The 14202-nt window shown below is 40.7% G+C and overlaps 1 protein-coding gene across 1 annotated transcript in view; it reads right to left on the reverse strand.

The window, feature by feature from the left end:
* The window catches only part of ARHGAP11A (Rho GTPase activating protein 11A), a 66828-nt gene that overhangs the window by 16222 nt on the left and 36404 nt on the right, over positions 1–14202 (reverse strand). Inside the window, exon 14 of the mRNA XM_078387474.1 lies at positions 11447–11682. Coding sequence (XP_078243600.1) covers positions 11447–11682 — 236 coding nt within the window. The remainder of the gene's footprint in view (positions 1–11446; positions 11683–14202) is intronic.

Raw genomic sequence — 14202 nt, forward strand, 5'->3', positions numbered from 1 at the left:
GTAGAAATTATATATTTGCTTTACAAAGCACATAAATCCAACCATAGGAAAAGAGTCACAGATGTTTCAAGAGCAATGTTAATTTCCCATACAACATCTTGATTTTGTGTATCTTTATGTCTTTCACATGCAAACAAAGTTAATGAAGGTTATGTGTAAGTATAGGCATATGGCATAACAAAACTTAAATTCTTTAAAAATAACATATTTGGAATTCAGAAATTCTGCATTTCCTTTCTCTAGACAACCACTCCATTTGGAGGATAATAACCCAGATAGGCGGGATATAAATTAAATAAATAAATAAACAAACAAATATGTTCACAGGTAATAGGCTTCCAAGTCACAGACGCTGGAGACAATGCTTCATGGCATACCTTGCTTATATCAAAAAGGCTTTTGACTTGACAGTTGCAAAGTGAGGGTGGTTGCTAGAGTTCTTATGTCTTATTTTGTTCCACCAAGTCAGTTTTGTTGTTATTCTGATATTCAAAACTCAGACTTACTTAAATTACACTCTTTTTTAAAAAATACATCCACGACAATATGGTTTTCATGTAGATATAGCAGCTGCTTATCTAGAAATAATGGAGGAGAGTAGGCTAAAGTGACTGACTTTTAAAAAATCTTTGATAAGATAATGAGAAGCAGTCATTACTGGCTAACCAATAATTTAGCTGCTCAAAGAGCAACAGCACATTCACTACGCAATTGGTCATTGGAAGGCAGACATGGGCTTCATTTGAAATTTTGAGGCACACATCTTGGAGGAAATTCAGTTGTGGGGTAAAGAACTGGTTAATCTTTGGGAATATGTATTTCCCTTAACATCTAATTTGACCCGAAGAGCTTCTCTTTCATTGCGTTATAATGAAAACTGCAATAAATTGGGAGGGTGGGAGGGGACAGAAACCCTGCATTGTACAAGTCTTTCCTATATCTTCAAATGCTGTTAAAAAGTAGTATCTTAATTACCAGCTCCCTTTGCACCAGAAGTAAAACATCCTATTCTGTAACTCAGACTGGTAAAATTATACCTGCATCACAGACTTAAAAGACTTTAATAGTTCTTCCCTCCCCAAAGAAATTCTGGGAACTCCACATCACATTATTGGCCAATAATTTCCAATAAAAACATCCAATGCTTAAAATGGCATAATCAACCTAATTCAGATTTGTAGTCTGGGTACCTCTTAATTGTACATACACTGGAAAATGGAAGGACAGGTCTTCAAAAAAATTCTTCTCATTGTTATAACCTCTTGCTTATAGTACTGCCAAACAAGAGCTTTCTGTACCCACAATATCTCTACATTGAAAAGAAACATATGCTTTTCAAATATTTGCTGGTTTGAAACCCCAAAAACCGATTTAATTGTTCTGTATTACTTTCCCCAGTATGTTTGGATATCCATGTTTACCACTCAGTTGCAGAAAAATAAGTCTTTCAGACACCATTAAGTCAACTCTTATACACTGTACAGACCTCTTCTCAACAGAACTCTGCCCGCTATGAAAAAAGGCATTTCACAGTTTCCATATATAGTCTATTCTTTATTGTATGTATATATGTAGTTAAAATCTTCAAGTGCTTGCCAACATTTCCCTGGACTACTTACAAAGCAGTCTTTTATACCAATCAACATTATTGTTTCCTTCAGTTCAAAAGGAACTGTTCCAGAAGGCTTTTAATTGAAATAATATCAACTGTGGGTCCTGGTGGCAATTTTAGAGTACAGTATATATTTTAATTGTATTTTAATTGTGTGTGTTTTTTACTGTATTTTAATTGTTGTAAGCCGCCCAGAGACCTTTGGGTAGCGTGGGTGCCATATAAGTTAAACAAACAAACAAACAAATAAAATCTCCCCCAAAACCTTTTGTTTCCAGAAAAGACACAGTCAATAATCTGTGGGTTCTAATGCATTATTTTTGCACATCTGAGTGACTTTACAGTGTTTGCAAATCGTATTCCTTATAAACCTTCACAAACTGTTTACCTAGTAAAGGTTCCGAGTGGCAGAAACAAAGTGCTGACTGCTTTATTGCAGACAGTAATTCAAACACACCATTAATTCTGGCATTGTACTTTCGATGTTAAGCCTGCTAAACAGTGCAGCCCCAGAACCAAAATAAAGCAACAGAAACATGTGACCTTGTCAACCACAGAAGGTTACACAACACTGCCCTCTTGATAACATTAAAAACAGTGGCTAGGAGGAAGTTAACTTTAACAGGCTGATGCACAGTTCTGCCGCGCACAGGCTCTCTGCTCTGTCCAGCTGGACAGAATTGGTAGCTCAAGCTGCCAATGGAGCTTGGGTGTTGCTGCCCAAGCAGCCTGTTTAGGATTGTTATGGACTTGGCTGCTGGAAATACATGGTAATTTTGCAGTATATTTTCATCCCTTTCCTCTTATATTAATCCTGGGAGCTTTTGTGTTCTTCTCTGTGTTTTCTTCCCAACTCCTTTTCTTTCCCACGTACAAATGGACACACAGCTAACTGAATGCCTTTCCAAAGACTGTGGGGTTACATGTATGTCTGTGTAAATCTAATAATCCTGAAACAATAAGGTGAGAGGTAACACAAAACAAAGCTTATATACCGGTCCATATTTGCCGGTGTATAAGATGGCTGGGCGTATAAGACGACCCCCCAACATTTCCACTCAAAATATAGAGTGGACAGCTCTGCTGCGGCGCCAGCGCTGGCTGCCCGGGGCTCTGCCCGGGCCCGCACTGGAAGTTCATGGCCGCCTGAGGTGGGTGAGGAGGAGGGGAAGTGGCCTGGCCAGTGGCAGCAGAGGAGTAGGAGGAGTAGGAGGAGGGAAAACGGTTGGGTGGGCGGCGGCAGTGAAGGAGGAGGAGGGGAAGCAGCTGTCCAGCGGCAGGCTCTGGCCGCTCAAGCATGGGCGGCTCTGCTTCCCTCCCTCCGTCCGGACCGACTGCCTGCCTGCCCTCCTCCTCGACCGGCGCGGCCCCGCGTCACTCACTCAATGGCGGCGGCTCCTTCCTGGGCCAACTGAAGTGCATCCAGTGTATAAGACGACCCCCCCATCTGGAGGCATGTTTTTTGGGCCAAAAAAGTCATCTTATACGCCGGCAAATACGGTACTTAAAGCACTCTCTGGTAGCTTACAATTTAATTATGCAGGCTACACATTCCCCTGCCTCAGTGATCTGCATACTCAATTTACCAACCATGGAAGGCTGAGTGATCCTCAAGCCGATGCCTGGGACTGAACCCAGTTAATAAGCAGAGCTTTGGCTGCAGTATTGCAGTTTAACCACTGTGTCATGATGCTCCTTCATTTATCAAGGTAACAAGCAACTTACAGTATTTTAGTACTCAAGCTATTCTTTCTAAAGTACCCTAATATAAAAAATTTTTTTCAGCTAGCAAGCAGTTTATACTACTGAACAAATTCATGGGAGTAAGTCTGAAGCGGGGAAGGGGGGCATGGCAGATAAGCCCCTGGTGGAAATGGAAAGTATGATGAGTTTTTGTCTATGGATATAGCACTTAATTGCTTGTAAAACAGAACGGGGACTGGATAATCTAATATTGCTGCAAGCTGTCTAAGACAGAAGTTGTTATGTGCTATCAAGTCACCTCCAATTTACAGCAACCGAATGAATGAAAGATTTCCAAATGTATTGTTCTCAACAGCCCTTCTCAGTTCTTATGAACTCAAGCCTGTGGCTTCTTTTAGGGATTCGGTCCATCTTATATTTGGTCTTCCTCTTTTCCTGCTGCCTTCAACCGTTCCCAGCATTATTGTCTTTTCCAGAGAAGCTTGCCTTCTCATGATGTGTATCAAGTAGCACAGTCTCATTTTCTTCATTTTTGCCTCTAGAAACAGTTAAAGCTTGATTTATTTGACAACCCAGCTATTCATGTTTCTGGTAGACCAGGCCATCTGCAACACTTTCTTCCAGCACCATATTTCAAATGGATTAATATTGTTCCTCTTGGCTTTCTTTACTGTCCAGCTTTCATATTCATACATGTGTGTGTCCTGTCCTGTCAAGTCAGAACAGACTTGTATCAACCCTAATAAGGCTTTCAAGGTAAGTGAGATATTTAATGAGTGGTTTACTAGTTCCACACTCTGCTGCCCAGAGTCCTAATCCATTACTCTATCAGTTAAATCACACTGGGAATCTTCATGTCCATACACACTGATCTGGAATACAAGAGTACGAATGGTCTTGGTCTCCAATGAGACATCCTTTACCCTTGACGATATTTTCTATTTCATTGCTGCCCTTCAAAGTCTCAGTCTTCTTCTGATTTCTTGGAAGCAGTCTACTGAACTTGTTTCATTTCACTTGGAGCACATACAAAATTGGCTGTTGAGTTTGTCCTTGTACTGTAGTACATTCCATGAAATGGAAAAAAGATAGCCATACCTTCTAGGATATATATTTAAATAATGTATTTGAAATAGTTTATTTGTTAGAATATGCTGACCAAAGGCTGGATCTATACAAAATAAAATGGCAGTACTCTCGGTTCTGTATAAGATGCAAATTCATTGGCACTTTTTTTTGAGGAAAGGATACACAACTGCTAACACTAATGAGTTGTCACCTGAAACCCTGTCGTGTGCTACATATGAGACAGGTAAATTTAACATATATATATTACTTCTGATCCCTGAAATTCAAGTTGTAAGTTATCTCTAGAACTCCTTTGCTCTGAGTGCTGGCTAGCAGAAAATAAAATTGGTCCCATAAGATTCTGCCCAGCAAGCAGAATCTTATGGGACACATATAATCAAAATGTATGAAGAGTTTACAAATATTTGACAGGAATTGAGTTTTGGCAGTCTTGATACATGCTTTGTTTTGTACCCACCTATTAGAATGCAGTCCTATACACACTTATTTAGAACTCAGTTCCACTGAATTTAATGCTGCTTACTTCTGAGAAGACATACTCAGGACTGCATATTAAAATATTTATATTCAAATTCCCCCACTTCATAACTAGACTCCTGCAGATTAAGCTGCACTGTAAGAGATTCCACAGCAATAAGAATATGAAAAAGAGGAAGACTAAGGCTATCAGTATACTTAATTATTTAGTTATTTTAAGGAACGACAGGGCATTTTAAAAGAAAAGTCAGCAGCAAATAACTTGTCTTAACATAGAACTTTGTAACACTAACATCTTGGACATTATTCTGTTGTGGTTGATGTTGTGATTGTTGTCATACGCCATCAAGTCACCTCTGACTTACGGCAACCCTATGAATGAGTTATCTCTCCAAAATCACTTTTAAAATGCATTTTACTTTTGCTTAGCTCTTAGCAGACAGTGCACCATCTGCTGACCAAAATGCAGAAATAATTGAATGGATTCCTCAAACTTATGCCCTGTACTGGGCAGCCACCAATGTCTAAGCAGGATACAGCAAAAACATTTTGCAAGGAAGCCTCTTAAAAGTTCCCATGTTAGTCATATAATTTATATGAAGTAATAATTAGGATGTCCAGCTGTGGCCAGGGTATCAGACTTCAAGTCTTCATTCCGTGATTAATTTCCCTGGGTTACAGTGGGCTACTATCTCTCTGAGCCTGAACCACCCCATGGGATTGTTGTCTGGATAAAAGCTGGGGGTATTCATAATTATCAACTGAATTTCCTTATTAAAAGAACTGTGATTAATAATAAATGTAAACCACAGCAATAAGAATAAATTCAACTACATGATCACTAAGTTCTATCCTATGAAAGAGACATACAGCACCTTAAAGATTTTTTAAAAATATATATTTGGCACCAGCATTTGTGGACTGCAGCCCACCTCTTTAGATGTGAGAACAAATATCCACAAAAACTTAGGTTAAATAAAATTTGCTATAAGGTGCCACAACAAGGAGGTTTTTAATAATTTTGCCAGAGAATACCTGATTTTAATAGAAAGGTGCTTAACTGAAATGCCTAAAAATTGAATAATGCATTTTGTAATTACTCTGAATCAGAAATTGCACAACAATTTTGAATAAAGGCACACATTGTAACTTTGAATAAAGGCACACATTGTACCCAGCTCACCCACAAGCAGAACCAACCTCACATGATGCTCCAACTACAGGAAGCAAAGCCATATTCACCAACTAGCACTTTCTGGATTTTGATTCGGAACACTGACATTTGGAAGAAACCAAGTTTGGTGGCGGACGAAATTGGCAATTACAGGCCCGTCGCCAATGTTTCTTTCCTAAGCAAGGTGTTTGAGAGGGTGGTGGCCGACCAGCTTCAGGCACACCTGGACGAAACAGATGCCCTGGATCCATTTCAGTTGGGCTTCAGGCCGTGCCATGGTACAGAAACGGCACTGGTCGCCCTGTACGATGACCTATAGTGTCTCTGCTGGTCCTCCTCGACATCTCAGCGGCCTTTGATACCATTGACCACGGTATCCTCCTGGGGAGGCTCTCTGAGTTGGGAATCGGGGGCCTAGCACTGGCCTGGCTCCGTTCCTTCTTGGAGGACCGCCCCGAGAGTACAGCTTGGGGAGAGCGTCTCGGCCCCCTGGAGTCTCAATTGTGGGGTTCCAAAGGGGTCGATTATCTCCCCAAAGCTGTTCAACATCTATATGAGGCCGCTGGGAGGGGTCATCCGGGGGTGTGGAGCCCGGTGTCATCAGTATGCTGATGATACTCAGCTCTACATCTCCTTTCCACCTACCGCAGGAGATGCCGTTCTGTCCCTTCAGCGCTGCCTGGGGACCGTACTGCAATGTATGCAGGAGAACGGGCTGAGGCTGAACCCGGACAAGACGGAGGTACTAAGGGTGGGTGTCCCCACAGTGGGGGGCTTGGGAAACTCCCTCTCCTTCAGGGGGGTGACCATCCCTGCCAAGGATGGGGTCCGCAGCTTGGGGATCCATCTGGACCCGGCGCTCACTATGGAATTCCAGGTGGCGTCGGTGGTCCGAACCGCCTTCTACCATCTTAGGCGGATAGCCCAGCTGCAGCCCTATCTCAATGTCGGGGCCCTCACTACCTTGGTGCATGCGCTCGTAATCTCAAGATTAGACCACTGTAATGCGCTCTACGTGGGGCTGCCTTTGAGGCTGCTGCGGAAACTTCAGGTGGTGCAGAATGCTGCGGCCAGACTTCTCAGTGGTGTGAAAAAATACCAACACATTTCACCCACTCTGGCCGCATTGCACTGGCTGCCTATCCGATTCCGCATCGACTTCAAAGTGTTGACGCTTACGTATAAAGCCCTAAACGGCTTAAGGCCTCGATACTTGGCGGAACGCCTACTTCCACCAAGATCAGGAGTCAAACCTACAATCTTCTGATACGCAGTCAGAAATTGTAATTGTGTCACTCGCGCGAGCCAGGAGGTGAGGTTGAGGAGCCTAACGCCGAGGGAGGCCCGGAAAGAAAAGACAAGAAACCGGGCCTTCTCGGCGGTGGCTCCTCGCCTCTGGAATAACCTACCCCCTGATATTCGCGCGGCTCCCTCGCTGGGTATTTTTAAAAATCAACTAAAAGCACTGATGTTTCAGCAGGCCTTCCCATCAGCCAATTCCTGATCTCTCCTCTCCTCTCCTCTCCTAGTGTCTGTCCCATCTTGTCAAAAGTTTTTCCCCTTATATATAATTGTTTTTAATTACATTGTTTTATTTTTGTTGTAAGCCGCCTAGAGTGGTCTTAATCGACTAGATAGGCAGGATATTAAATAAATAAATAAATAAATAAATAAATAAATAAATAAATAAATAAATAAATAAATAAATAAATAAATAAATAAATAAATAAATAAATAAATAAATAAATAAATTTGGACATGACAGTAGGACTCCCGTATCCATGAGGGAATTGGTTCCAAGTCCCCTCACAGATGCTGAAAACCACAGATAATAGAAAATACTTTACATAGCAGGGTAAAAGAAAAAAAAATCCAGAAAAAAAGTATTTTCACATGTATTATCATAACTGGCCAGTAGAGGAAGCCAAAGACCATGATGTATATACTCTTTAACAACAAAACATAACAAGGCTAGGTTTGGATTTAGATGCCTCGGCAGTATCAGAAACTCCAGTGGTTCTTTGATTCATGCACACAGTGGAAAACTTCCTATAAACATACAGGGTGACTGTCAAACCTACAGTTCAATGCATTCCAATGGGGGGGGAAATTCAACAAAAATTAACGAAGAGTCAGAACAAAGGCAAATTAAGTTTGCAAAGGTTTTACAAGGTGCACTAACGATCCCAAGCATTTAAAAGTTTTTGAACATTTTAAGACACTTTAAAAATAGCGAAAACGGACATCGCAAAACCATTGGAATGCACTGAATAGGCTTCAATGCATTCCAATGGGGGAAACATTGTTTCGCTTAGCAATGTTTCCTATGGCGATTTTCGCTTAAGGACGGTAATCCGTTCCCATTGGAATGGATTAACCGGTTCTCAATGCATTCCTATGGGAAATGGTGTTTCGCTTAGTGATGTTTTCCCATAGTGATGTTTTTTTGGGAACCAATTAACATCGTTACGCGAGGCACCACTGTAAGGGAGAAGTTGATATATTCTCCGCAGCTGTAAGAAGGCACCCCTGGACACTGAGTCCACCTGGTCTTCCAAGGTCAGACCGGGGTCAAGGAGCACTCCCAAGCTGCAGACCCTGTCCTTTAGGGGGAGTGTAATCCCGTCTAAGGCAGGGAAATGGCCCTTTAACCTATCTGGCAGGGGAACCTACCAGCAGCACTTCTGACTTGTCTGGATTGATCCTCAGTTTATTGACCCTCATCCAGACCATTATCGAGTCCAGGCACGAGTTCAGAACGGTGACTGCCACATCTGGATTGGTAGAGAATGAGAGGTAGAGCTGGGTGTTGTCAGCATATTGCTGACTCCTCAGCCCAAACCTCCTAACGAGGTTTGAAACAGAGCCCCACTGCAAATTTACCATATTGGATATTTACAATATCTTTTAAATCAAAGAGCTAAATAATGTCTTTTATTGCACTGATTTTTATTTCAGTTTTGAAGTACACATACCATATTTTTCCATGTATAAGACACTACTTTTTCCTAAAGTTGAGGTTTGTCTTATTCACAGAAGTAAGCTGAGGAGAACAAAATGGCCCATACCTTGCCTCTGCAAACAGGCTTCCTTCAATCATGAGGCTTAGCTGCCTCCAATCAGGAGACTTAGCTTCCTACAGTCAAGAGGCTTAGCTTCCTCCAGTCACAAACCTTCTATAACTGATGTCAGCTGATGCTGAACAAACCAATTGCAACAGTGCGCCAATGAAATAGGGACTCCTAATGTCCGAGCATTCTGAGTCCAGAGGCTTAATAAAGTTAAAATGTGATGCATAATATGACAGTACTGGTATGTAAATGTTACCTAATTACTAAATAAAAATGTGTTCCGTTTTATGTTTAAAATATTGATTTCTTAATTTTGAGTTAGACAAGTGTACACTCTACTGGGCTTTTTCCTCAAAATAATGAAGAAGTAGCTAAAGGGCTGATAAAGCTACTACACAGAGGTTGCTCAGGATTCTCCCCATAGGACCCACTCAATACAGTATTCGTAACCATAGTGGATAACGTATGTACAATATTGACAATCTTTGCTGGTGGCTACCAGCCTTGTTAATTTATAAAAACTGCAGCCCACCTTCCAAAAGCTTGGCCCCCTGTTGAGCTTATAAGCAATTAAAAAGAAAATCTGCAATAAAATCACAGGGAAAACATGCAGTTAATAATGAGATCTAAGCCAGAAAAGAACAACAATAGTACAGACTACAGCAGCAAGCATCATAATTAAAACAAGCCAGACACCTGGCAAAATTGAATGGACGTGCTGGTATAGAGTTTTTCCACACATACTGACAATCCACATCTTATTAAGTTTGAATGCGGTTAGAACTGGTCCAAAAGAAATTCCAACTGCATCCACAAGATGGTAGCAGTGTTTTGAGTTTTGAGTCACACAGAAGACAACAATTTTGCAGAGTAAGCAGGTGTACTAAGGCCTACTGAATCCAATGGATGCAATCTAAATTGTAATCCTTTGCATGTCTACCCTGAACTACTGCTGCTGCTACTCTGAACTAAAATTCCTCTAATGTAATGAGAATTAGTCTTAAGTGTGTATTATTTGGGTTGGACTTGGTTCAGTCACCAAACCAAATGGACAATGCAGCTAAGAAATAAGAAGCTCAGAAGCAGAGTTATGAAAGTAATAAAAAAGATCCTAAAGTATAAGAATTCATCACTGGAAACCAGGGCCAAGATCAACCCACATTATTGTATTCCTGAATCCCAATTACTATGTACAAATGTGAAAATAGACAGTGAGGTAGACAGAAAAGAAATAATTCAAAATGTCGCATTGGAGGACAGGTTACAGATTCCATGGACTGCCAGAAGGACATATAAGTGCAGCTATCGTGTTTCCCCGAAAATAAGACCTAACCTGAAAATAAGCCCTAGTATGATTTTTCAGGATGCTCATAATATAAGACGTACCCCCCAAATAAAGTGAAACACCGCCCTCCACCATTGTGCAGCAACCAGAAGATGACATGGCTTTATTTGAATAAATGTAGAATGTTGTACATGAAAAAAATAAAACATCCCTTGAAAATAAGCCTTATTGTGTTTTTGGGAGCAAAAATTAATATAAGACCCTGTCTCATTTTCAGGGAAACATGATAGATCAAATGAAGGCTGAGCTCTCTTTCGAAGCAAAAATACCTACCAATACAGTACCATTGTAGTTTGGGCATATCAATGACAGAACAAGGCTTAGTAGAAAATACTATAATGCTAGAAAAAGTCAAAGGCAGCAAGAAAAGAGAAAAACCAAATGTGAGATGGAGTAACTGAACAAGCCATCGCCTTGAGCTAGCAAGAGGGCTCTTAATTATAGGATATTTTGGATGTCCCACATTCATAATAATAAATAACCATGTGCCATCATGTCAATTCTGACTTATTGTGACCTTTTTCAGGGTTTTCCAAATATAGAATACCCAGAAATGGTCTACCATTCCCTTCTTCTGGGGCACCCTGGAACCGTTCAGCTTTCCCAAAGACACACAGGCTGGTTCTACTCACAAAAGGCGCAGTGGGGAATTTAATTCCCAACAATACTTAAACCACTGAGTCATCCAACCACCATAAATTGGAGGCAACTTCATAGCACATAATAACAAGCTTGCAGAGGATTACAGACATATTCTCTTATAAATATGTTTTAGACTGCAACATTAAGCAATTCTTACATGCTAATTTGAAGATGAACTGTAAATGAACACTCTAATACTAAGTTGCTGATACTCTGACTTTATATGCATCTAGACAAAAACAGCAAATACAGTATTGACAATGAATTGATGGATTTCTAAAATAAATAATTATACTAGTGATGGCAATAATTTAAAAATAACAAATATATACCTTCAATGTTCTGTGGGCCTACTAGATTCATGGCCTGGTGTGCTGGATATTCAACTCTAGGCCTAGCAATGCCCAGTTGCTCCATTACCCCATGAAGAAGTCTTTGGATATCAGCTTCTGAAACTCTGTCTGGGCTCCTGGGACTGTGACTAAACGTCACAGCTAGTCTAGAGGCCAGAAGAAATAATATGCTCGGAAGCAAGGCTGAAGTCATGGTGCTGTGAGTCTCTTTTAACCTGTGTCAACAGAACAAGAAATAAGTGAATGATGGTATGAAATACTACGCGCCCTTTCACTTTTATTTGATTCAATTCTCAAAGACAACACTGAGGACTGCCAGGGAAAATCTGTAGCTTCGGGCATATTATAAGGTTTCCCCTTAGTGCATGCAAAGGACTTTGAAACTTGGAGGTGTCACATGCAAGTTAAGTATTCAAGTAATATTAAGCAGAAATTTAAAAACTCTGTGAAAAAAGGAGCCTGCAACTAGACACACATTATCCTCTCTTTATCTGACCATTATGTCAATTTATTTTACTGTGTGGCTTACAAAGAAGAAATACTACCGTGTCTCGATGTTTATAAATCATGACCTACATAAAGTTTGTAATTTTCTTCCTTTACAACAGTATTATTTTTCCAGGAAATACCTTATGATTCAGAAAAAGCACATGTAATCAGGTTGATCCATAAGAATTATACACAGGTATCTGTACTAAAAGCAAAGCCTTTATTATAGCCAAATAAAAATCACATAGCAATATACAAGCTTTTGAATTTATCTAAGTTCTTGCTTAAGCTTTATATTAAACAAAACATATAAAGAGACGGGGAAAGTAGAGTGACAGCATGTTTATTCCAAAATAAACCCTATTGTACTCAACAGGATTCACATCCAAGGAAATGTGTGTAGGACTGAAGTCTTTAAAAGCTGCTGGGCATAAGGCACACCATATAATGATTCTGCCTACATAATATTAGTTAACTATGATTGAGAGAGCATTTTAAAGTAGAGGAATAGCTCCATAATTCACATTTAACCTTAAAATAACCATTTGAAGGAGGAGACAATATTATCTTAGAGAGCAGAGGCTCTCTGATGGAGGCAAAACTATTTATTTATTTATTTATTTATTTATTTATTTATTTATTTATTTATTTATTTATTTCCCGCCTATCTGGTAACATGACCACTCTAGGCGGCTATCCAGAAGGCTTATGTGTCTTAGGCAAATATAATGCTGGAGGTCTTGCTGCTGTGCTCTACAAAGGTCTACAAAGAAAAGGGTCCAATTATCATTACAGCAGGTCAGGTCAGGGGCTATAAACTGAAGAAGGGTGCCCTTGATTTGGGGGGCAGGGTGTGTTGCTTCCTGCTGGCAGCCCTGGAGTCAGCTCCATCTCCAGACCTCAGGGTGTTCTCAGCAAGCCACCCTGGGTGCCCCCTACAGCACTGATCAGAAACCCCAGCACCTTTTATTACATGGCCTTTTGACTCGGGTGGTACTACCACATCAGACAGATTTTCTCTTGTCCTTGCAAGCAATTGAGCTGGCTCAACAGAGGCACCACAATGGGCTGAAAGCCAACCAGACACTTGGTGGACAACTCTTTGTGCCATGGCCAAGCAATTCCAGAGAGCACAGTGTGGGGGGGGGGGGACAGGAACCACATTGTCACACACTGGCATACTTTAAAATATGTGACAAAGAAGCTGCAACATTGTCAGGGTCCAAATGGCAGTGAGTGCTGGTGGGGACAGCCAAAGTATTTACACCAGTGGATCCCATCGGATATGTTAAGGTAAAGGAAGCACTTGAAGGAGAAAATTTGTATGCAGCACACAGTCTAGAGATGTCACATCAAGATTCAGAATGAGGAAGTCCTATGTCTGGTAGGAGATGAACAAGTAGCACATAAGTCTTCAGTGACTTTCTTCCTAATCCAGAGTTAAGTGTGATTGCCCCTAAAACTTCTCATCACTTGGAGTAGTGGCGTGATATGAACAGTATGTAGGTTTTATACTTTAGATGTATTCTTGAAGGCTTTCACGGCCAGGATCTGATGGTTGTGGTGGGTTTTTCGGGCTCTTTGGCCGTGTTCTGAAGGTTGTTCTTCCTGACGTTTCGCCAGTCTCTGTGGCTGGCATCTTCAGAGGACTGGAATAGGAGCTCTGTCCATGCTCTGTTGCAGTTTGCTATCCAGAGACTGGCAAAACGTTAGGAAGAACAACCTTCAGAACACGGCCAAAGAGCCTGAAAAAACCCACAACAATCATTTTATACTTTCTTTTTCTCCCTCCAAGTTATGCCAAGAAGGACATATTAGGATGGAGGGCGGAACCTGCAAACCTCAAAAGTCAGACTGAAGCACAATCCTGATTCTTCATGAAAGGTAATACTATTGATGGTAATTATACATTTTTTGTGGGGGGGAATTGGTCAAAGCTGACGTGGGAAATTACAACAAAAGGTTTTACAAAATTAGAACCTTTATAAATGAAATCTGCACTTTATACACTGAATTATACTTGTCTTATCTGTTGCCATCTACCAGGGCTCCCCAATCCACTTCATGGATTCCAAGTCACTAGCTCTTCCAAACTTCAGTTCCTTTGCAGTTAAATTCTATAATACTGTAATGCTGTACTCAGCTGTGGATTTCATATGGGCTACCTTATGAAAATATCATTTTCAATACAGAAAATAAGTTTCAATATAGCTGTAACCATTGTTTATTTCAGTCAAATGACTGAC

Source organism: Pogona vitticeps, chromosome 1 (assembly GCF_051106095.1).
Source record: "Pogona vitticeps strain Pit_001003342236 chromosome 1, PviZW2.1, whole genome shotgun sequence".
NCBI classification, from domain to species: Eukaryota; Metazoa; Chordata; class Lepidosauria; order Squamata; family Agamidae; genus Pogona; species Pogona vitticeps.